Here is a 24,933-nt window from a genome sequence, read left to right as displayed (position 1 = left end):
GAGTCACCCTGGCTAGCTGTGCTCTGTGACAGCCAGCATAGTCACTGCTCCACAGCCAAGTGCTGCTGATAACACAGCGCAGCACAGGGGCAGCTGTGCAGACCCTCTGGGGTCCCTGCTGTGGTCCCTGTTGTCCACACAATGGTGCTGCTCTGGGCAGCTGTTTCTGTGCACCTGCTCAGGTACCTGCTCAGGGCATGGGAGGTGTGATGTGGGAGCACTTGTGCCCTTTGGGACTTATAACCCTCTTTTTGAGACCAAGCACATTCAGGAGCTTTCCAAATTATGTGTCACTTTCTAAAAGCTTTCTGGGAATGAAAGGACATCCTAGGCTCTCTATACAGGTATCCTAAGGCTCCTGAGGAGCAGGTTGCTGTCATGGACTTCACTGAGAACCTGTTTTGGGTTATTAAGAAACTGCAGTCAGTTGGTTGATGAGTGAGAGGCTTGCAGCTGCTGGGTGAGTAGCAGCTATGCAGTGGAGATTTGCTCCAGAATTCTAGATTTTGGTAAGATGCTGTGTGCCCCCTCTGCCTGGATGAGGGATTCAATTACACTCATTTTCTGACCACTTAATCCACTCCTGTGAAGGGTAGAAGGAACCTGTATCAGGCTAAGGTGTGTGTAATGCAGTGTCAAACTCCTGGTACTCTGCAGGCATGTGCTGAGGATCTGTTGAGCAGGAAAGGAGTCTGAGTGTGTTTTGGAAAGCAGCAATGTGTAGGTAGATATTACCCATGTTGGAGGGCAGCTGTGAGTAATGAAGCCACTCTTGTTTTATGAGGGCTGATCGTATCCAGCAAGTAACATTTGCATGCCCAAAGGAGGCAAATTTGCTCTAAACTTGTGTGATTCAGGCCTTGGTGAGACATATGGATGTTGTGAACATCTTCTCCCTGTTGGTGGAAAAGTTTGATGGGGCTGATGACCGAGTTGATGTGTCTTTTCTGGGCTTTTCCCCCTGCTCAATTTGTGGAGCATTGATTACAAAAGCCATTGGTTGCTGACAGTAGGAGGGGGTTTATAGTGACTTTGCTTAGTGCAGGTTGGTTCTGGTGAACGTAGTTTAGGCTAGGAAGAAAGGAAGTCAGAAGTTTTACTGGTGTGTGTCTCAGTCACGGATGGTCCAAAGCCCAAAACACAGCCAGGCTTCCACAGGGGCCACAGGAAGCTGAAACCCATTTAGAAACTCCTGAGTGGACATGCAGGCTCTGGGTGATGCCCGGTAATTAAGAAATGTAAGGCCAGAAGGGATCAGTTAATATAATTGCTTGTATGTTGTTGTTTTACTAAGTAGTTTTTGTTTGTAACCAAAGCAACTTGTATTTGCTTCTGGGAATATGTTCTGTCTCACTTGACATTAAGAGAAAGAAATTCATTACTTCTTCCAGTGTCTTAATTTCAATCAGTTTCCTTCTCATTCCAAGCTACTTGGACCCACTATCTAGGTCTTGGCATTTAAGGCTCTACTTTACTGGATTAAAATACTTTTTGAAGCCATGATTTCCTCGGCTCTTAAGTGAGCTATATAACGTATATGTAGTACAACATATGCAGTATAGCTAATCAAATCACCCTCATTCATCATCTTCTTTAACTCAATTTACTTAAAGCCTTGTGCTGCAAGGTGTATTTTCATGTTTGAATGTTTTCTGCACCAGCTTGAAATTTTTTTAACCTTCTTAAAATTCAGTGCAACGAATTGTCCTTGCTGAAAACTATAATGTTGTATAAGGAGCTAAAATCCCATGAAAGGAGACAGACTATTTTTTCCCCTTTGCTTTTTCTTTAGCTTAGCTCATGCAGAAGCCTGAGAGGCTTAAAGTGCATTGTGACTTTAGTGGCTTTAGTGATGCTGTCCATATAGATAACTGTGGACTCAGGAATTTGCTATAAGAGGGGCATAATGGCAACTTGGAACCAGGCACCTCATGCAAGAAGATGAAAATATGTCTTAGGAAGCAGAGGAAGGGTAGGCTTCTGGTTAAGGCAGCTGGATTAATGGATTGTTTGGATCCTTGATTTTTCCATGTGCTTCGTGCATGAACTTGTTGAAACCATTGTGCTCTTCTGTAGAGCAAGATGATGTTCCCCTCCCAGGTCCTATCCATACTGGCTTCTGTGTTTCTGTGGTCCAAGCCATGGCTGGTGGGACAGACTTGGCAGGAGATGTGTTGTTTGGCCCAATTGTTTTCATCTCCAGAGAAAAGAGCAAGTGGCTTGGGCAAAGGTCTTGGTGTGTTCCAGCAGCTGAACAGCAGCTTTGTAAGCACACCCTATGTGTCTGCAGGGTGGAGGAGGTTAGGGCTGGAGACCTGCTGCTGTGGGAGTGTGTCCATAGAGCTGTGCTTGGAGATGGGCTCAAAAACTGGGAAATACTGAAACTGGGCTCCAACAGATGGAGGTATTAAGAGTGGATGGCCCCTTGGGGATGTTATCTACCATAACATGGCAAGGCTCTGGATGCCAGGATTAACCAACACTTCTCACAGGAGTAAATCCTCCTTTTTTGTGACTTGTTTCGATAGCATTCTGCTAATGGCAGCATCTGGGATGGTAAGAAATGTCAGCTGTCTCTATTATAGACAGGAACAAACTGTCTGCTTAGCAGAGATTTTCCACATGATGTCTGTGCATCCCCTAACCCTGCCACTGAGGGCTGGACTGAGCTTTTATTCATCTGTCCTTTTAAATGGAATAAAGACTGAAGCATTTATTTATTTTGAGAGGGAAACTCTGTAGAGAGCTGCATGATACTTGCTAGTGAGAGATGAAAGAAGATGTAAGTTGATTTGGACAATGTAAAAGCTTGATCTTCCCTCCTGGCCTGAGGCTCTGACAAAAGACCTGGTATTTGTTGCCAAGAGGTTGGGAGGAGGTTTGAGCTGTAAGTCCTCGAAGCTGACCTGGTCTAACAAGGAGCAGTTTTCCCCTGCAACAGGTGTGAGTGACTGACATGCAAAAGAGAGGGGAAAATGAACCCTTCTTTCTGTTATTCTTCAACTGCATATCAAACGAGAGGAGTCCTGTTAGTGTGCCGCCCCTCTCTCCTTTTACAAGGCAGTACTGTCAGATCAGATTGTTTGTATTACTTTAGAATGGAAAAGAATAAAGGCAGTTTCTATAAAGAAGGACTTGAAAAGGCTTCACTGGTTTTTCATCAGAGCTGTTGGAAACCTTCCTTCCCCCACTGCCCCTTCCCCAGTCCCACCCCGCTCACCTCTTCCTGCCTTTGTCAGGGAAGTGTCAGATTTGACACCTTTGCAGTAAGGTACAGAAATGCAAATGGAGAAATCCAGCAACACCTAATCAGAGGATGTAAACTTTCTGTGAACCTAATTTGTGGATTTAAGGAAAAAAAGCCCTATTGCTAATAACACATTTCTAAAATGCTTTTGACACTTTTGAAAAACTCTTAGTAGTACTGCTCTGACCTGGCTTTTTCATTTCAACCAGTACAGGACTGGTAAATGCTCAGGGGATAGCATGTAATCCCTGTGCTCTTCCTAACCATCCTGGCTTTGGGAGAGCAGCTGTCTGGGTGGCCTCACCTCTGCCTGTTTCTTGCTGCAGGAGCAGGGCTGGCACATGCCCAGGTCTGCAGTTGCTGTGGCAGATGTGCAGGGAACTGTGTGGGCCACCAGCCCCGGAGGGTTACCCCAGGTGTGAGAAGTGCAGTATATGCAGGAATGGGAAAAGGCACAGGTAAGTGGGGAAGGCCAGCTTTGGCTCCCATTCTCCAGGGCCAGTCCAGGAAAAGCAACACGTCCATGGTGCTGCTTAGAGATGGCTTTGCTGCCCCTGCCTCTATCCACTGCCAAACCAAGGCTGGCACTTCTTTGTTGACTCTGGGCAGTGTTTCTGTCACCAAAGTGTCAGGATTTGCACTTGCTTTCATAGGAGTGTTACAGAGAGCCCTAACCCAAGGGTCTTTCATCCCATGGAAATGAAGCTGCCTCCGGTGTTCCTGCAGCAGCAGAGGGGCCGGAGTGGCTGCCCTGGCCCAGGATCACCCCTGGATGTCACAGCCAAGGCCAGTGAGCTCAGGTAGATGGTCTACAGTGCTGCTGTGTATGCTGGTGTGAGCCACAGGATGGGTTGTTGCTGTGGCTTCATCTCCCTCTTGAGAGCCCCCTCACAGAAAGGGCCTTTTCCAGCTGTTACAGGTAACTCTGGCTGAGTGCAGCAGGGTAACAATACACAGTGACATGTCCTGTGGGAACTGCCCTTGGTGGTACAGCAAGGTATTGTTACCTGGGCTACCTGTGGAGAGTGATACCTGGGGGTAAGAGCTTTATATAAATAAACCCTGACTTGTGCTGGGCCTAGAGAGGTGCAGTCTCAGTCCAAGAGGTCATCTTGTGTGTAGGGTGTTACTCTCAGTGCAAGTGTCCCAGGCTCCTTTTTCATTTACACTTCAAAATACTGACCTCCCTCCCTAAAGCAGAAGGGTCACTACAGCTCTCACTTCCCCTTGCTCAGCTGGTTTTTGCCTCTCTCCCCCCAGTTCAAAGGGAATTTAGCACAAAAGGGGATGAGAAGAACCACAGACAAATTTGATGGCCATCTTTGAATAAGAACACCCACCTCAGGTAAAGAAAAATTACAAAGGATAGGTCTTACCAGTATCCTACTTTCTATTTTTATTATTCCATAGGGTTCTTAGTAAAACAAAGTTCCATGTCTAGTCTCTTGGTAGTTAGGTTGCTTCCTTTCTTGCTTGTTCTATGTTTGAGAACTTCCACGTATTAAGATACTTCACAGCCTTTTTTTTCTCTTTACAATGGCAGCTCTCTGAAACGTATTTCCCAGCATAAATAACCTGGCATCTCCCCAAAGTAGGAATAGGGAGGGATCAAAGTTAATATACAAGAATGCTGAAGGTCTCCCCCAAGCCCCCAAGAAACTAATTTAAAGAATACTTTCCAAAAAAAACACCCTCGCCCGTGAAGTTATGCCCCAGGACAGGATTTGCCTAGCACTTCTGTACATGTATGAGCAGCACCTTCAGATGGCAGATCCAGTATAGTAGGTTTGAGAATGGCATCCAGACCAACCAGCCTAGAAACCTGTGGCCTAAGACCAACCTTAGCCAGGATGACCTTGCTTCCTGCAATAACTTAAGTGTCTTCTAGTATTAAACAAAAGAATTTGAATTCCACTACTTAACAATGCTTAGTACAAGAACTAAGTGCTTAATTACCAGCATTGTTTCCATTACATACTGTTGTTAATAATAGGGAACTGTATTTTTAATTTTTTGAAGTGGGTTAGAAGTATATCACATTACACAATACATGCCATGTTGTGAATTCAGTTATTTTTTTATTAAAGATTAAAAATAAAAAACATTTGACACCCTAATATACATAAAGTCACAATAAACTCAGATGTGCTAAAAGCAAAATGTGCATAAAGACACTCATTTCTAAAAGGCACCCTGCCACCAGTATCTTTTAAATGTTTGTCTAGTTCCACCAGGTTTCTAGTTTTCTCTCCCTTCACTGAAGGGGAGACTCCAGACTGCTACTGAGTACAGATGCTAACAAGACCAACCCCTTTCAGGGGTCTGTGCTATCACTAAAACACTTAAAACCGTGCATGCAGACTTAGCTCGAGCTTCTCATGGAGTTAACCATCACGATTTAAAATACACAAGGGCTTTTCCTTAAAAAAAAAAAAAAAAAAAAGGTAGTGGTATTTGGGCCACTTATAAGGGCCAAGAAAAAAAAGAGAGAGGGTTATAACTGCTGTGTATCCAGAGAGCTTTGCTACTACAACCCAACTCCCTCCCCTCCCCCTTCCCCAACCTCTCATAAAAACAAACCCCTGAAGTTACAAAATGCCACACACACAAATGAAATGTTAACGCGTTCGCTATTAGCCTGTCAGGGTGTGACAGCGTCAGAGCGCCACTGATACAGTCCTGGAGTGTGTGCACACACACTCTCGCACGCTCGCATACACACACGTGTGCCGGCCGTGCCCCTGCTGCCGTGGGCCCCCTTGCTCTCCCCCATAGGTAGGTGTGCGTTGTCTCCCGCTCCTTCGTTACCAGGGTCTCCACATGGATTTGGGCAGGCCGGGCGAGGGCAGCCCGCGCGTCTGCGACGCGTCCAGTCCGTCCGTGCGGGTCTGGCCCGGCTCGGCCTCCGCCTCGTCCGAGTCGGAGCAGGTCTCCTCGCTGGGGGACGGCGAGGGCGCCGGGGCAGGCAGGGCCAGGGGGGCCCCGGCAGGCAGGGTTAGCAGCGCGGCATCCCCCAGAACGTCCGTGAGTGAGTCCGGGCAGCCGCCCTCGCTGAGGGGCATGGACTCCAGCAGGTGGTTGAGAAGCTCGGCAGCCGTGGTGGCGTCGATGCCGGGGCAGCTGGAGACGAAGGTGTGCACCTCGTGCATGCACTGGATGTACCCGGCGGCGAAGCGCTCGCTAGCCTCGAGGAGCCGCCGCCCGCCGCCTGGGACAGAGAGGGGCGCGGGTGAGGCGAGGGCCGGGCCGGGCGCCCCCCGCCGCCCCCCGGGCCCGCACTCACCGCGGCCGCGGCGCTCCAGCACGGCCCGCACCCGCCGCACCGTCCGCTCCAGCACCTCTGCGTTCTCCAGCTTCGCCTGAAACTGACCCAGGGCGCCCCGGCCGTCAGCGCGGCCCCGGGCCCCGCCGGCCCCCGCCCCGCCGCGCCGCCGCCTCACCTCGCTATCGGCGAGCAGCAGCCGCAGCTCCCGCAGGCTCTCGTTGATCCGCGCGCGGCGCTTCTTCTCCACCAGCGGCTTCCTTGTCTGCAGGGACAACAGCGCCATCAGACCCCCCGCCCAGCCCGATCCCGCCCCGCCCTGCTCGCCGCGGCCCCCGTCGCTCACCCTGCGGTCGGCGCGGGGTTCCGCGCAGCCTCGGCCCCGCAGCGGGTGATCGGTACGCGGCGCCATGGCGGCCCCTGAGCCCCGCTCCCGCCCCGCGCCGTCCGCTTTATACCCCGCGATTTGCATGTCAATGAGCCCATTGGCCGCGCCGCGCGGGCCGCGCCGCGCGTGGGCCGAACGGACCAATGGGCATCGCGCGCTTTGTCTGCGCTGGGGCGGGGCTGCGCGGCCGCCGGCGCTGCCGGAGCGGGGCGGGCGCGGAGCGGGAATGCAATGGGGATCGGGATCGGGATCGGGATCGGCCCCGCTCTCGAGGCTGACACCGCCCGGAGACTCTCAGTCTGGGCTGTGGGAAGGGGACGTGCCCTCCCTGCAGCTTGCGGCTCCGCGAAGCAGCGGTTCATGTCAGTCCAACCCTGCAATGAGCCCCCAAACACCCAGCGCCCGTTACGGGTTCAAAGCATCGGAACACGCGTGAGTGCGGTTCGTCGGGGGGCCGTCGGTGCCCCTCGCTGCCGACAGGGACCGACCTGGGCGTGAAAGAGGCAGTCTGAGCTCTGAGCGGGAACCAGCGGGACTGAACAGGCACGGCTGGCCAGGGGCCAGGTCCTCCTTGTCCTGCCCCATCTTGGTGGATGGGGAAGCTCCGGGAGCCGGAGTTTGGGTGCCTGCCGGGGAGGACGCGCCCGTTCAGGCTATGCAGGGCTGTGCTGGACACCAAGGCTGTGCTGGACACCACGGCTGCCCCTCGGGGCAGCCCTTCCCCAGCCCCAGGGGCCGCTCGCCCGCCCTGTGGCCACGGGCAGCCGGGCCCCGAGCGCTCGGTGCCGTCCCCGGGCGCGTCCAGCCCTCCGCCTCCCCTGTCTGGAAGCGGCGGGCAGGCCGAGCTTTGTGCGGGTAACTTGATGCTGATGACAGTTGGCAGCTGCAGTTCCCCCGGCATACTGAGGCAAATAAAAGCATTAGGGCTCGTCCCCGAGGAGAGCGACAGGTGTTCGCTCCCGCTCCTTTGTTTCCCTCCTTTTATTCTCTTCGCTAATGCATGTCATATTTTTACCCCCCGAGGAAACGGGAGACGCGTCCGCCGCTTGACTCGGCACTGCCGCACGTTCGCCTCCCTCTATGCGTCCGGCATAGCTCCGCTCCCGCTCCAGCTTTTCTCCCGGTTTGTTTCGCCATGGAAAGCCCAGTGGTTTTGGTGGTGCTGAGGTTATCCTTGCTGAGAGGTCTGATGTGAGCTGCGGGCGCCCACAGCTGCGTAGAGCCTCGTGACCCCCGGCTCCATCATTTGTTACGGATCCGCACCTGTAGGTCGGTGCCTGGCGCGTCTCGCGTGGTCCAGGGGTAACGGCACGTGCTCTGGGAAAGGCTGGGGTGGCTCTTAGTCAGTCCCACTGTTACTCAAGGCTGCTTTTCATCTCCTAAGCGCTGTATAAGCACCCGTGCCTGCACTGTGTTAATCCATGTCTGATAAAAGAGCAGACTGAGATAGAGAAGTTCAGCAGTGTCTCCTCACAGCCATCACAGAGGAGCACATCAGGGGTAGGGCTGGCATGTGGGGTATCCTGGCTGGAGACTCAAGTTCAGGCCACTCTGCTTTTTGTATCACAGTGGACAGGAGATGTTATTTTCAGAAAGGTATTTCTGTTGTGTTTCTCCTTTTACGTTAAAGCATCAGTACTTGGATTTTGTCAAAGAGTTTGTCCAGTCGGTGACAAGTTTCCCTGCACCAAGTAGGAGCAGAGTAGGATGTACGACTAAGTCTGTCCTTCTGCTTTTCATGTACACAGTTCTCTGCATAACACAGTGTTGGAAACTGGCTCATTCTTTTCATTGATATAATTAATGCTGGCTAAGCAGAAACGCTGTTTGGAGCAGGCCAGGTCCACAACATTTTTGTATTTAAGTGAGTAGAGACATCTGTGACTGCATTTTGTATATGTTTTATGCATACTTGGCCTGGCAGGGAAAAACCACAATTGTATGGGTGCAAACTACAGTGAAGTAACGGGTGTCACGATTTTGGAGGAGCCATCTTCTTTCTGAAGCAAAACTAGGCACATAAGGTCAGCAGAGGTGTATAAAACACACTAATATACTTATACATATTTATAAAATACGTAGTAACACACAGTGTATGTAATCATGTGGTAAAAGATGAACTAAAAGATTTTGTGAGCTTGTTTTCCCTTCAGAGAAAGCTTAGCTTTTCCTAGAACTGGGCTGGGGGGAGGTGAGTGAGCAGCTGCCTGGTCCTTGGGTTGCTGGCTGGGGTTAAACCACAACACATAAGTAATCAGATGCTCCAACAGTGGGGTAACGCTGGTATAAATTCTGCTGATTTACACAAGAGTCACTGCACCACTGTGGCTGCAGGTGCAGTCCCCAAACCTGTCAGGCCTCTTTACTGCAGGTGTTGGTATCAGCTGTGTTTCAGAGCTAACTTAGGCTGGAGGATTAACTCCCAAATTCACCTCAGTCGAAGTTCAACTGTGTTAGGACTTGGGTGAGGAAATGCTGGTGGCTGCTGAACAGCAACGATTTCTCACAAGCCTCTCAGATCTGTGTGTTTTCGAGCAGTGAGGAGCTGCAGGGGTAGGTTGAGGACTTCTGAATGCATGAGAAGAGGAGACTCTACCAGCAGGCTAGCAAATCTTGGCCAAGGATGGCTAGAGAGAGTTGGCCATGGTTATAACATCCTATTTCTGCTCTGACTGGATGGGTGCTGATGGCAAGGCATTGTACTGTTGCTAGCTCTTGTTCTGCAGCATGTCTTTTTGTATTGTCTTTGAAAAGCTGCTGATCAAATGAGTTGACAAATGCTGGAGCTGTTTGTGCTGGGCATTAAAAATGTATGTGCCATAAATATCAGGGCATCACTAGAGCTGCCATTCTGGAGGAGGGAGTCACTGCAGGCTATCTCCTCTAGCCCATGGGATAATGTGATATTTTTGTGCTACTTTAAACAAGTTCCATCATATCAGGTGAAGTGAATCATGGTAACCTCATGCATTTTAATAGAAATGTCAACTGCAATCTTGTAAAAGAAAATGTTCCTTAGATACTTTGTCCAATATCTCAGTGCTTGCCCATGCATGGTGGTTCCTGAAGAAGATTTCTTTCACAAACCCCATCAACTTATCTGTATCATTCTTTCCAGGTTAAACCCATTCTGCTCTCTGTTGATGGGGAAGTGTATGGGCACTGCTTCCTCCTCTATGGAGGGTGGGAGTTTAACCTTTACTAGAATGGGGAGCTCTGTCCTGTCAGAGACGGGCTCCTACACGTGCTATAAATTGCAGTCTGGGCAAGGAACAGCATAGTTTTAGCAGAGATAACTGGATCTGTGCCCTGCTGCATGTGCTCTCCTGCGAGCCTATGCATAGGGAAGAATAACACAGCATATAATAACAGGCTTTAATTCTTTGTAGATGATGCAGCTGTGGTGGTAAAGGCAACTGTGGGAGGCAATCCTGCAGCTTCAGCTATGTGCCATGTGTTTTGGAGGGCCAGGTAAGTGGCAAATCCTCATGAGATGGGGAAGTCTGACATGTAATGCCTCGCACACTTTTGAGTTGTCAGGTGCATTTGGAAGGTCTTGAGCTCCCAGAAGAACATCCACAGAGGCATAATGAAACTTCAAAAATTTTTAAGTACTCTAAAGGCCAGTGTGCTGCCATCTGTGTTCTTGGACTGGAAGCATTGGTGACCCAGGCTCTCCATGGATAATATAATCAGAGCACGCAATAAGGACATGATGAGCATGGACAAGGTCCATTGGAAATGCTTGAGTAGTTTCTTTCATAAATGGTATAACATCTGTTGTCGTTGGAGGCACAAGTTCCTGTCAAAAAGACACGTCACCCTTATAAATATTAATGGTGCATATAAATGGTGGTGCGTGTGAACTGCGGCGGATGTCAGGTTAATGGGGGAATTGCTCCTTAGGCATCAGTTTGCTGTCATCATACTTATTTCTGTACTAACAAATATAAACTGTTTAGGTGGCAGAGCAAGCAAAGAGCTGTCTTCCCCCTCCTCCTCTCCCTGGAGTCCCTTCACAAATGAAACTTGTACTGTAATTAGTCTCCTGCCTTGTTGCTAATGAAAATTAGTCCTGCTTGCAGGGCCGAGGAGGAGGGGAGCATGCCCGGAGCCAGAAGAGCTGAGGCTGTAGGTGATAAATGAAGCGAATGAGGAAGGCTGTTTGGGGAAGTTTGCAGCATTCCCCATCAGCTTGATCCTCGCTGCCTTTAGTGCCATCGATTTCTCTGCTGTTAAAAGCTGATGTTTAAGAGGAAAATAGGGTGGAATATCACCACTGAGCTGCTCTTGGGCTCCAGTCTGTTACTGCAAATTGTGTTTGCTGCCTTGAGCACTGAGTTCCTGTTGCCCTTTTCAAAAACCATAAGGCTTTTCCTATCTTTTTTTATTTATCAACAGACTTGGCAGCAGCACTGGTGTTCATCAGCTGGGGCACAGAAGAACAGTTTCTGCCAGCCACAACACTAATGAGTACATTCAAAAGGGTCTTATGTCCTTTCACAGAAGAGCCCCCAGACCCTGTTTGCTGCCTGTGAAGGCTTGGAGTCCCCTTTGTGTGAGAGAATGTTTTCTGCCATTTCAAAGGTACTTGGACTTTCTGCTATTTCAAAGGTACTTTAACTTTCTGCCATTTCAAAGGTGGTGATTTTCAAATGCAGCAAATGGTGAGGGGCTGTGCTGAGCAAGCAGTGAGGACAGTGGGGTGTCTCCCTGCCGGTGAATGATGAATAGGTGTCGTGCACTGCAGAGCTTCCCCCAACAAAACTCTCTGTGCCACCTTTATTACCTTGTCAGTCTGTTGGGATACAGCAGAGATTTGCCTAAACTCATAGAGCATTGCAAACTGCTTCAGCTCCTACCCCTTAGCCCATGGTCCACTGTCAGTGACTGCGACAGGATCCCATGCCTTTGAGGTGAGGGACCATTGCCCAGTCACGTTGTGTGTAACGAATTTATTTCAGGGAGGTGAGAATAACTGTCAGAAGCAAGTACAGAGTTGTTTTTCAGTTGGATTAAAAAAAATAATCTGTCTGTGGTTCTTCAGGGACCAGTTTTGTCGTGTTTCCAGTGAAGCCTCTTGTGTTTGATTTCTCTAATGATTTTTGGTAACTGAAAGTTATCCTTGTCATCTTCATCATAGGCTTTATCCTATCTTTGTAACAGGGATGCATGTATCACTAGTCCTTCTCTGCAAGGTATTTATATTAGTTCCTAAATGCCTTACAGGCATCCTCGTTAAAGTGCATTTATTTCAGAGAAGGTGCTGAATCCCTTAAACACAATCTTGACTAAGGCTGAAATCGTTTTAAGTGTGTGCTCTTCAGAGCATGTTTCTTCTGACGTGCAGGGCCAGGGTAACTACCTGCCTGTACCTCTGGCAATGACACTCCAAGTTTGTTGACAGGACACAGGGTAACATGTACGTAATCAGGCTCTGAACTTTGCTCCTGTGTGTTTTGTGAAATGCTCCGGAAAATGCCCGCTTTCACCGTCTCTCACAGGCTTGCATTCACATTACAAACTGCATATATGGAGGTGGGAAAAAAACATATGCCCTCAGGGATGTCTGTGAGATCCTTTTTAGCAATGACAGCATTATATTTTATGGTCAGTTTTGAAAAACACTGGTCTTTCTAAGTCAAAATGAGAACTATTTTACAGGCAGAGAGACCAATCCCTTTTACTTGAGAGTCCCAGTACCCTATTTTGTGTTTTGCATAAATACTGGGTTTGACCCAGCACACAGATGTTTGCTGGCCCTGTCTGGGGGAGGGGAGGGGTGCTGGGTGGGCTGTGGGCAGGCCGTGGGGTTCCTTCGGACTGGTGGGTGGGCAGGAGGGCGGGTGGGGCAGCCCTGCATGAAGTGTCACAGGTAAGCGGTGCGTGGGAAGATATGAGGTAGCACGGTGGAGAGAGGACAAGGTCAGGGTGGATAATGGTTTCTTCTGGGGGTTGGGGGTATCGGCCTGGCTAGGGCCTTGAGAGGTACTCGAGCCCCGGGTGGGTACGGGGGCCAGAATGGTTTTGTTCGTTTGTTTGGTTTGGGCTCACCTGCAGCTACTGCCCAGGCTCAGTACGTTCTGGATATATTTGTTACATCCTGCAAGGGCGGTCAGGACAAAGGGTTGTTCCTGGGTATTTCCTTGGGATTGAATATAGATAGGTGGCAGAAAAGTGAAGGAAGTGAAAGCCTTGCCCTAATAGTTTTAATAGTAATGTAGCCTGTGTAACCCCATGTGGTCGTGAGCTATGCTGGCGATGGTAAGAGGCACAGGTGATGGCGGTAAATGACCGTGGTTCAGAACCATATAAAAGAGTTGATCTTGGTACTGATCTTGGGCAGAGGATCAGCAGGTCACAGCATCCTCCAGGAGAGAGTCCCCAGAGACGCTGATGCTGTTCCTTATGAAGCAAAAAGGCAGGACCTTTGGTCCCGGCACTGCCCTCCCTCAGACAAGGGCCCTTCTGTTTGAGTGGGATGTACATGTGCCCCACTGCAGGCCCCGATGTCCTGGTGAAGAGCAATCAGCCTGGGAGGGCAGGAGATGACACGTGGCAGTGGTAGATGACTCCTGAACGTGTTTCTGCCTTTTGACTTCTGAACGTGCTGCGATCACAGTCTCTGTTCTGGGCGTGTCACATGTTGTAGCATCCTGAACACCTTTGGTTTCTCACCTTTCTTCCTTCTGTCTCTCCTGGACAGCTTTGCACTCTCTGGAGCTGGGTCAGACAAGTTTCTAGTTGTGCTCTTCTGCTGCTTTTCCTCAATCAGCTAATACTTAGATATTCCTTAGTATTCTATACTGTCAAAAACATGTGGTGTTTTTTTGGGAAAACTACTCTGGTGATAAATGTAGTCCAAAGGGTTGGTGGAACAGGCTGTCTTGAGTTTCTGTTGGCTGTTATGTGGGTTGTGTTTCGCAGGCCCTGTGAGTACTAGAGCTTGTGGTTTCCTTCAGCATCTCCCCACAGCTCTGCTGCCACAGTCAGCTCTGCTAGAACCCTTCCTGTTTTCTAGGATTTTCTCTTCTAGGTAAAGTTTCTATATTATGATGACGGTTTTGGTTTTGCGTATTCATTTATTTCTTATGGCTTTTTATGGAAGAGAAGAGTTGCAAGGAGAAAAGTTGAGCTCCAAGAATGAACATAAACATCCACCATCTAAACATAGTGTCTGAGAGTTAAGTTTCTTGAAAGGGAGATCTAGAAAATCCCTGTGCTTAGCAAGAAGCCACCTGGAATTTGTCAGGAAACATTGCGTGGGTGTATCTGAAACCCTTCTAATCCCTAGAGGTGATTTAAGGCTTCAGACAAGTGCTCATCTATTCTGGATCTAGACCCATCTTGTGGGGTTGGGACGCACAGCACTCATGGGCAACACTGCTTCCATCAGGATAGGTACTGCCTTTGCTGTCATAGTCTCTTGGCAACCCCAGCCCTGCATCAACTAAGAGACTTGCTTTCAATTTTTCCTTTCAGGCCAGGCAAATCCACCTCTTGGGATTGTGAAAACAAGGAGAGAAGGGGAATGTGGGCTCTGGGCTAAGGGTTGAGAGAGGGGAACTGTGGTTTCAGGTCCTGACTCCAAGGCTGCTTTTATTCTGTTTGTGTTGGGTTCCAGGAAAAGGCTTTATAATGTTTGTGTTCAGGCCCACGTGGGGAGGGCAATTGAGAGATTTACTCTAGTGCCGCCCATGTCTTTGTTGTGTCAATAAAGTTATTTGCACAGAATTCATCTGAAGGAGGAAGTGATCTTGAAAGCTTCTGGTCTAAACCAGAGTTTCCTGCTCCTTCTCCAGACAGAGGCCCCCCCCAAGACTAGAGGGGCCCCATGGTGGTGTGTGCCCCATGCAGCAAGTCCCTGGGGAGGGCAGGAGACACATCAGTCAGTGCTTGTAGCAGGTGGCCATCCCTGTGCAGCAGTGTGAGCGGGGCTGACAACCTGCACACACGTGTTCTGCACTGAGCAGCTCATCTGCTAGATGGTGGAGCAATGCTCAACAGTCAAATTGCTCTCTATTACGAATTGTTGAAAGTTCTCTTTTCACCCTGAATTGCTCAGTATCTCACTGCAACACCTCTCCCATGGTCCTGCTGGATGGAAATTACCTGTGTTAGACTGCCCAGCATGAGGCTGCATGAGTACTGGACTATGGACAGGACTCTGGATTTGTGCCATTGACAACTGCAGTAACATTCAGTTCAGGGACCCTGGGGTGAGAAGGGTTGTGAGGGGAGGAGGTAGGGGGTCCAGTAGGGAATTACCAACATGAGCAAGACCTGAGGGAAGTGGGCTTGTGTAGCCTGGTCAAGAGGAGGCTGAGGGGAATCTAACAACATCCTACAACTACTGGAAGTGCAGTTACAGAGTTGGAGTCAGGCTCTTCCCATCAGTGACAGATCACAAACCAAAGGGTCACACAGTGCAGCTTGCAAGGTTCAGATCAGATATTGGGAAACCCTCTTTCCTCTTATGGGGTTGGTGCAGCACTGGGGCAGGTTGCCCAGAGAGGTGAGGGAATCTCCCTCCTGCATGGCTTTTGAGACTCAGTTTGATAAAGCTACAGTCAGCCTGATGTACTGCTGGCAGTGGCCGTGCTTCAAGGAGGTTTGGTCTAGAGATCTTCACAGGTTCGTTCCAACAAGTATTTCAGTCAGTCTGTTGATTCTGGAAAGACTTCCAGCATGCTGTCAGAGTTTTCAAGGGGAATTTCTGCATCAAAATACCTGGTGTTTTTTGTTTAACAGAGTAACCCAGATCTAGATGGAATCTGTCTGCTCCAGATTACTGGGGCACTATGATCTCAATATGAAGGTTATTGTTTCAGGAAGGGGGATAGGTGTGGAAAGGAGTCACATTTGCCCCATGACCAGGAGGTGGGTGCAAGGGGAGGGAGCTGTTCTAACAGGTCAGGGTGGCTGGGATTTCATTTGCACCCACTATGGATTTTGAAATAGAAGCAAGTTCAAGTTTGCTGGAGCAGCGGAAAGCCGTGTGTGTGCATGCAGTGCTGTGTGCAGGAAACCCTAGGTCAGTAACAACATGCCTCTTTAGCACTTGTGCAATACAAGTAGCCAGTGAAAGACAGGAGGGGTGACGTGGAGCTATCTTTAATATCTTCTGTGATGCACTCTGAGCCTCTAGAATAAAGTCTTCCATGCTTGCCATCTAGCAAGCTTTTCTGGGAGTGATGAAGCTTGATTCCCTGTGGCTTTGTGTTGTCTGGTGGGAAGCTCTCTCCTTCATGCCCATTCTGTTTCGCTCTGCATTGCAACAAAAGTTGAACCGGCCTTGCAGGACCTCTCACCTTGGCCCAGATGCTCACACTCACAGAATTAACATGAACTTCACTTCCTTGTGGTTTATTTCTTCCTTGTTCCTTTGTTAAATTTATCTGTGGAAGTCAAACATTACTGGAGGAGGACTGACTGAGGCCTGTGGTGGGATTGTTTCCTTAGGGGAGAAGAGGTGAAGAGAGCAAAAACGAGAGTCCAAGGAGCCCGGCATTTTACCCCTGTCCTGTTATCCACAGATCTTGAACTTAATCATCACAAATATGTCATCATTGCTGAAGTCAGAATGAAGTTCAGCATTTTACTGTCAGCAATATTGTATGAACCAACTTCCTGTTTTGCTATGTCTTGAAATACAGTCCCTTTTATAGACTTGCTGCTAAGTTATTTAATTTTAATGCAGTTGGAATCAGGTTTTTAAAATGCACCCCAAACACAGTAAATACACTGTGTATCCAGGGCCTGCCTTATTTCTGCACGTGAATGAGATCAGGGGAACAAGCCAAGCGTGATGATGTCATGCAGTTGAACACCACTGTACTCGGTAGCACTGAGCTGGCTCTGTGTCTCCTGGCTGTACTGCAGACAGCTGATGAAACTCCAACTTTTCTGGGAAGACCTGTAAAATTTTCAAATTTCTTTCTTAAAATCCAGGTTGCCAGAAGAGGATTGTTCTCCAGTGAACTGCATTCCTCCAGCATAAGTGTTCTCCCAGCCTTGTCTTAGGAGAGAGAAAAAGAAAGGGCACTTGGCCCTGCAGGGTGCTGTGGAGGGTGTCCTAGGGGGGACAACATGAGGGGGACTCCCAGAAGAGCCCTCTTGACCCTCTGCTGCCCTAAAAAAACTGGACAGACAGACAGCTCCCTTTGCCAGGAGCAGCTGTAGCTCAGCAGAGGGCTCTTCTGGCAAATGCTGTACAGTGCTAATTAGCCCTTGGTTGGCCTCCAGCGCTTGTTTGTTTGTTTGCTTGTTTGTTTTTCTTGCACTGAATCATCTTACTTCCAAGACACAAGTAAAGCTGTCCAGTCAGCATCCTGAGCTGCCTGTTTCAGACATTACCTGTGTTGCTGCTGATAGAGCCAACCCATAAAGAAAAGAGATATAATTCTCATCTTCCCCATTAATGCCTGTCCCCTGTCAAAATCCTTCAGGAACTGGGTTTGTAACAGAGCTCCTTCTGCTTCCCCCTTTACCTCAGACAGTCGTGTTGGTGTGTGAAGCATGCAGAGGAGCTGAGGTACAGAGAGAAAGTCACCTGGTCTGTATTCTTTCCCTATGTGTTGGGATTGTGAAGAGTAGGGATGTGCTGCTCTTCTGTCTGCAGGACCTCAGACATCTGAGGAATAATGGTGAGCAGAGAGCTGAGGGTCCTGGGGGCAATTCATTGCTACCCTTGAGATCTGATTGAGTGACCTTCTGCTTGCAAGTGTACCAACGATACTTGTGAAACTATATCCTCCTCTGTACTGCTGCATTGTTTTGTTAGAGCACTAAAACTGGATGGCTCTGTCCTGTCTCTTTTGTTGGGTCAGCTGCTGTCTGATGTCCATCCTGCCATTCCTTCCCCTCTTCCAGGAGAGCCATGACGTTACAGCGGCGGTCGCAGCTCTGTGTACACAATGCCATTGATAAATTCCAGTCTGGCTGAAGCAGGAGGCATGGCTCTGAGGCAGCCTTTTTGAAGGTCTTCCATGATCTCTCTCTGCCAGCTGGCTCAAGGGTGTGTTCTGTATTAACACTCCTTGATCTGTCTGCTGGTTTTGACACCATGAACCTAGATGTCCTTGTGGAATGCTCTGAGCAGATGGTGCATCTGGCTGGGGCTGCTTCAGGTTGATTCAGATCATATCTTGGTGAGAGCTGCTCATTTGCACATTCCATTCCTTTCAGCGAGTTTCTGTCTGCTTCATGGTTCTCCCTGGGGACCCTCCCATTTCAGTGCCTATTGATCTGTTTTGGTTAAGCTGCTTAAGCACACACTTCTGGCTGCCTTCAAGCATCCCCCACACTCTCTGCTCCTTTGCCCAGCCTGACACTCCAGCACAGCAGAGAAATATTTGCAGCTCTTTTGAGGGTATGTCAGTGCAAGTAGTGTTGGTATTTGTGGATCAGTGCCCTAAAAGATCCAAGCAGTGCCCAGCCTGTCTTAGGAAGGGAAAGGTCTGATTGTCTCCCTTGTGTACATTGCTCCAGATATGTACACCTGCCTAGATGTATCTCAGCTTTTATCTCCACCACAGAGCCAAATCTGAGTGGTTCTGTGAGCTGGTGACTGATTTTTTTAAGCCAGGGCCTGCCTCTGCTGTTGAAAATCCTCAAGGGATGTCAGACCCTAGGGTCGCTGTCTGATGGAGTCTAAAATTGCACAGTCAGGCTGCACGATTGCTCACTGATCACCTGTTTATTGATGTATGTGGAGGAGTTCTTGGCTCTCCATAGTGTTTGGATGCTGTTCTCTGCTTCACTGTACACTTTAGAGATGTAGCATTACAAGGATTGACAGATCAATATGCACCTTAGGGCTTTAGATGTGTGTAAGAGTTGTGGCCAAAGAAAACAGCCTTTTGCTGAATACGGCACACACAGGTTACTTGGGCTTAAGTAGGCCTGATATACATGGGACTTTTGTTCTTTAGTTTGCAAATAGTGTCATCTAAACACTTCCACAGACTGGAAATATGAGGTGGAGAAATTACATGACTTCCCCTGAAATCACACAGCAGACAGCTGTGTAGTAACGACCAGCCTTTCTGTTGCCCTACCCACCAGAGAACATTCCTGCTGTACTTTTCCTTCTTTAGACACAGCCCATGATATTCCTTTGTGTATATCCCCTTCCCTTGTCCTTTCTTTCTTCCAGACTCTGGGCTCAGTGGAGAGGATTTGGAGAGGCTGAGTTACTGAGCTCCATCTGGAAGACAAAGCTCCACAACTTACCCTGCTTGCAAAAAACACCCCGCTCAAGGATTTCAGCTATTGAGGCAGCCATTAACAGGAATGAACTTGGTTAGTATATTCTTACCATCTCTAGTACAGGGCCACAAATCTACCTTCTCCCCAGAGGTGACAAACCCCAGAGGTGTCGTCACACCTGGCGTCTGCACTACGCAAACCCTCATGACTCAGCAGCAATTCCAGGATGAAACTCGGCAGGTTTCTTCTTTATGGGGTACACATTGTACCTGAACCTTATCAGAAGCAAGGCAATCCTGGCCGGCCTGTTACATCCCTACCTGGAACTCACCACGCAAGTAATAGCAGCGCAATAAAAGCCAACAGACAAGCTGGTTTCTTGGTTCAGCTTTGAAGTGGGAGCATCTGGCACTTCGCCACACTCATGTCAGGCCTCCACCAGCAACATCAGGGAGCCAGCAAAGCTGGGGTTCCAACAGCAGGGAACCCCACGCCATTGTGGTGCAGGTCCATGGATGCTTGATGGTTTCACCCTTCATGGAATCACTTGGTTGAGTTTTTTTCTTTCAGTTCATCCCATTTTTTCTTGGTGAAGTATGTCTCCTGAAACTGCACTAAAGGTACATGATGGAATCAGCAGATCCTTTTGAAATCTTCATGAATGAGTTCTGGCTTTAAATTAGCTGTTGTCCCCTGTATTTTGTCAGTTTTACTTCTGAATCTTCTTTTACCTGGCTTTTCACTGAGTCTAGTTCACTAAATTTAGCAGGACTTTGTGTGGATTAAGTGCTGTGTGCTGTAATTTGGCAGAATCTAGCCTGCTCAGGGCAAGCCTTGGTCATTTCTCTCTAACGCTCTTCATTTTTGTTCAGGTATAACTGTGCTACATAAAAGCTGGTCCCTTGATCATCTGAAGCCAGGAAAGGGTCTGGGCAACACGATTACCTCTCACACCTGATGCAGAGTGCAAAGGAGGATGGGGGAGAAACCAATCAAACAGCAATTAAAAACACCCAGGGGAAAGTTTGTGAGCTTTTGTTTGGGGTTGTGTGAGATAACCTCTTGCTTGCACTTCTGAGGAGAGCAAAGTCCTCCTTGCCTCACACATTGTGGCACAGGAACAGAGGTGAGGGGCAGTGCTGGGGAGGTGGGGAGGTGGGTGCAGGAGATGGGCAAGGGGAACCAGCACTTCAGAGAAAGCCAGTGCAGAGCTGAGGGCAGGGCCCATCTGTCCTACATGGCAGTGTGGGACTGTGTGTTCTCTCTTAGGACACCAAAGGGTTGTTCTGCTCTGGCATTACTGATTCTCCTTTCTCCAGATCATAAACTGGAATGATATCTGCATGCAACTCCTCCACCAGCCCATAGCAGCTCCTGCTCTGTACAGGTACCAGCCAGGGCAGTGTGTGCCCACACTGCCTCAGAGCAGCTCACCTGGGCTGGAATTTGGCTTTGCTCAGCTTTAGAGGCCCTGGATGCTCTTGCAATCAGTGTTTGCAGCTAAGCAGTGAGTTTGTTTCTTAGAGTTCATCCAAGTGTGATTTCAGGGTTTCACCAGGCTTTTGCAGTAACACAGTGACTTTAAGGAAAGAAGGAAGAGATGCAGCTTTCAGAGAAGAAAATACCTGTGAGTATCAGTGTTTTGATAGCTCCCTCCCAGGGAACCTGGTACTAATCCCTGGGCATGTGTCTGTCCTTTTCAGAGCCCAGCAATGACACAGAGTGCTCACCCTAGATGCCTAGAATTTGGGGTTATCCTATACTCAGTATATTCACCTTCCAAGAGGTCTGGGATGCAGGGGGCATGCAGCAGCTGTTATATGGTGGTGTTGTACAAACACAAGGCAGGTGTTAGCTGGCATCCTGTCTCTCATATGTCGAGTGTAATTGCAGGAGCTGCCACGTTTCCGCCAGCTGGGAGCATCCCCAGCGTATTCTTGTGGATATTGTATTCCCATAAATATAGATTGTCATACCACACTGAAATGCCCTCCCCAACAGATTGTTCCCCACCAGTTACCACAGTGGATGAGCCTCTCACTGCACTCTGATTTCGGATACCAGCAGGGAGGTGTTGCAAACCCTGCCCACACAGAGGCTCTCAGGCAGGCCATCCGTGTGGATGTGGGGAGCTGGATTGTAGGGCTTTGCAGACTGGTTTGTCTCTCCAATCCCAGTATGGAAAGGGCTGCCTGCAGTCAGTACCTTGGAAGGTTCTAACTGCATCTGGAATTTCTGACTCCTGTGCTCTGGGGTTGGGTGTGGGGTCACTCAGAAGAGGTTGTTCCTAAGTGGAGTACAACCTGTGCAGGGAAGTCTTTGTTGATGGCAGTCATTCCTATGCCTAGTTTTCTCACAGGTGTGATGTATGTGTATTATTTTTGGCCTCCCAAAGCAACTTTGGTGGTCCACCTTTCCAAAATTGCATGTGAAAGGAGGTCTTTCAAAGAGACCACCATGGAGTCTTTTCTCCCCTGGCCTACCTGTGCTGTGTCTCCTCCAGAGACATGTCACCTCTGCTTTTGCAGCTCTCTGTTCCTGTAACACAGATACCACCCAGAGAGGTGGGTTTCACCCACAGGCTGAGTTGTTGTAGGCAGCTGGGCAGTCATGGCTCTGGTAAAGGGGTTGGTTGTGCAGGCTTTGAACCAGATCAGAATCCCAAATTCCCCTGGACTAGGGAAGGAGTGGGGTGCCAAAAATCAAATCTGAAAATGTTTTTCATCCTTATGAATAGCTAATGCTGGTGTGAGCTGGGAAAAGCTTGCAGTCCCTGGGGAGATGAGGTGAGATGTGCTCCTGTCCAGGGTCAGATCTGCAATGGAGGGAGCACAAGGTGTGGTGAAATTCCTGGAGAAAATGGTCCCCAGGAGTACACATGGGAGTTCCCAGATGCTGCAGGCATCAAAGCAGCCCCCCAAGTGCAGGTGGGAGCCTGAGCTGGCCCCTGCGCCACAGCCAGACTCCACATGCCTTTGGTTTTGTTACTCATGCCTTAATCTTTTTGTTCCCTTGGGGAAACTCATAAAAGTAACTGTAAAATCTCTGGCAAGGTGATGGGAGGAGAGAGGAAGCATGGGGGAGATCTCTGCCCTGGCTGCTCTGATGATTCTGCAGATGCCCCGGGCAGAACTCCCCTCTTCACAGGGGCACCCATGCAGGTACTCACCCATCTCCTCCCTGTTAGCTGTGTTGGCTGATCAAAAAAATCCCCCGGACAGAGTGGGACCATGGAAACAAAATACAGGCCCTCACCACTTCAGGTATCCTCACAGATGGGCTGCTAGAGGTGGAGGGACACCTCAGGAGAGATGCTGCTGCAGAGATCGGGGCCGCTGCTGCATCACCCTGAGCGGGTGATGGACCCCAGACTGAGGATCTTCTGGAGAAGCATCTTCTTCACTGTGAGGCTGCACCATCACTTGGAAAATGAGATTAGGGCAAATATTTTTTTTTATCTCCCAGACAAGAGCACTGAGCTGCTGGGCATTTGATGCATCGGAGTGATTGGTCTCTGCTCGCTGCAGCAATGGGCAGCTAAGCCAGGGTGCTTAGCATCAGGAAATCCCTCACAGCACAACACTCTTTGAAGGCAAATGTGACCCTTTGATTGGCAGCTCTAAATCTGACTGGACTTAAAATAGGAACCTCAACATCAGCTTTCTGAAATTCAACTCCCCTTAAGCTTCATTGTTTCGGCCCTGCGTAATTCTGACTTCAGTATACAGGCAATTTGTATATTAGGCAATCTGCAAATGGAAACCATGGAAAAAAAAGTAAAATAAGGGTGTGCTATGGAGTGGCAGCCCTGTGCTTGCCATGTTTGCTCTTTCCCTGGGCCATCAGAGATGGGTTAGGTGGGCTCCTACTCTCATCTCAAGTGATTCTTATGCCCTTGTATCATAAGGGGTATTTCAAGCAATGGTGCAAACAGGGGAAATTCCTGTCTTTAAGTTGGCTGTTAGACACCAAACACTCCTGCACATGTAAATCCCACAGCTCAGAGGGTCTTCAGGCCAGAGGCCATATACATCAGTCTCAGAGTAACAGTGGGCAAAACCTCATGCTAAGAGCTCTCCTCTGCTTCTGTCTTCATTTCCAGCTGCCTACAGTATTTTTGATTGCTTACCCCAGCCAAAGCACAGATGCAATCCACCTGTGTTTCACCCAGGTGATGGGAATTTTTCACCAGCCATTAAATAGTCTGTGCCTGTTTTGCAGAGGACCCTGGATGAGACACCTCACATTTTCATGGCTGCTCATTGCAGGCAATCAGTGGCAGAGGTTTGTTTCTTTGTTTGGTTTTAATTATGCTGCTTCACTGCAAAATCCCTACCAGTTATATGAGTATAAAAGCACTGGGTAAACAAAGCTGATCTTGCTTGTCTGATGTGTGGATTCCACTGGTGGATTTTGCTGTGGTGGCGAGTTTTGCCAGTACAGCTGCACCAGCAAGACTGGTTAAGAGCAGGTGAGAGGAGCTGGATGCATATCAACTGATTGGCAGCCAATACACTGCATCTCCCGTGCAGTCGCTGCTGGCTCATGAATATGATGAACAAGGGTGTTTGCTCCCTGAGCCAGCATTCAGTGTGTTGTAAGTAAGGCATTGCTCATCCCTGCTCATATCTAGAAGCAGGAATGTGTGGTGGGCTTCCCATCTTGGGTTGCAGAGCATTCATCAGGGAACTGTATGAATGTGTGTGTGGACTTGTGCTCACTTGGCCACACTCCATCGTATCTTTAGGTTGGGGGTTTCTCTTCAGAGCCCCCCACAGTCAGATATTTCAGCACCCTAAACCAAACTCTCTGTAAAACCCAGGTCCCCAGGTGTGCAGGGAGCCCTTGGACAGTGCCATGCCTTGAGCTCTTGCTGTGTCCTGGAGGTGTGCCCAGGCTGGCTGCAGGCAAGCCTTTTGGGTGATCACTTTTACCACCTTGACTTGCATTCAAACAGTTTGGGAGTCGTCTGCTGAGGAGCTGCCAGTTGGTGCTGTTGCTGTTTGGTCTGGACCATGCACAGACATGCAGGGCAAGTATTGCTTCCTCTGCCTCCTTATCTCTGCCAGAGGAATGCAGCATCTCCTTCCTTCAGTGTACACACACCGTGCTCTGTCTCTAGGAATGGCCAGGGCAAAGCAACCTTTTTGGAGCTGGGGAGAGAGGGATGCTAGGGAGGAGCTGATGGCTGGAGAAAGAGGGGGGCATGGAAATAATTAGCATTTTTATCCTTCTTTTTGCTGAAAATGGTGGTTCTCCTACTCTCACACCTGTCAAGTGTTCCTTCAGAAAAGACAAGGCCCCTTTTCCACAGCAAACAAGCTGCATGATCTTGAAGCCATTTTGTCCTGCCTGTGAGTGCAGTAACTCTTTGGAAACCCAAAGAGTAGTCTGCCCTGTCTCTGCACTGTGTCTGAGGGGCACAGCAGGAACTGAGCTCTGATTCCTTCACAATATCTGGGAAGCAAGACGCACCAAAATATGCCACAGAAGGACTCTGATGGCAGCACATACAGGGCAATTTGCTGCCTTGCCTTATGCACTTTATTTCCCTGTCTGTGGTTGCTTCTCTCTGCTCTACTTATGTAGCTTTCACTGCTGCTTTGGGCTGATTCTTCTGCCCTCGGTGGTATTGACTTTATTGTAGAAAAATTAAGGAGGCTCTTGGAGAAGCAATTATTTTGTGTACTGGCTTTAGGCTTCTCATGTTTTGCTGCCTCCTTATCTTTCTGTTTCCCAAGTTGTGTGACAGATACTTCTTTATGTGTATGTTCATAGGTATGTACAAACATACATGCACTTACACCTATATATACATACACAAAT

The 24,933-nt window shown here is 49.0% G+C and overlaps 1 protein-coding gene and 1 long non-coding RNA gene across 3 annotated transcripts; one reads left to right on the top strand and one right to left on the bottom strand.

The window, feature by feature from the left end:
• Positions 1 to 5,303: 5,303 nt before the first annotated feature.
• LOC113992236 (transcription cofactor HES-6-like) lies at positions 5,304 to 7,055 on the bottom strand. 2 transcript variants are annotated; one of them, XM_027729348.2, is made up of 4 exons: positions 6,856 to 7,043; positions 6,688 to 6,774; positions 6,531 to 6,612; positions 5,304 to 6,455 (listed from the first exon to the last, which is right to left on the bottom strand). In XM_027729348.2, exons 1-4 carry the CDS (start codon positions 6,979 to 6,981, stop codon positions 6,052 to 6,054), a joined length of 699 nt encoding a protein of 232 aa, XP_027585149.2. In that variant the 5' UTR covers positions 6,982 to 7,043; the 3' UTR covers positions 5,304 to 6,051. The 2 variants fall into 2 exon arrangements, with proteins under 2 accessions (XP_027585149.2, XP_039234710.1); XM_039378776.1 differs by having other exon boundaries at positions 5,304 to 6,612; positions 6,856 to 7,055.
• Positions 7,056 to 7,153: 98 nt separating this feature from the next.
• On the top strand, positions 7,154 to 19,075 carry LOC120322717. The gene is made up of 4 exons (XR_005562572.1): positions 7,154 to 8,166; positions 10,287 to 10,368; positions 11,299 to 11,484; positions 19,055 to 19,075. It is a non-coding gene; the product is annotated as an uncharacterized LOC120322717 (long non-coding RNA).
• Positions 19,076 to 24,933: the final 5,858 nt, after the last annotated feature.

The sequence above is a fragment of the Pipra filicauda genome, unplaced genomic scaffold (genome assembly GCF_003945595.2).
Source record: "Pipra filicauda isolate LSUMZ 115617 unplaced genomic scaffold, ASM394559v2 scaffold146_size1912638_pilon, whole genome shotgun sequence".
NCBI lineage: Eukaryota > Metazoa > Chordata > Aves > Passeriformes > Pipridae > Pipra > Pipra filicauda.
This window is presented reverse-complemented; position numbering and strand designations above follow the sequence as displayed.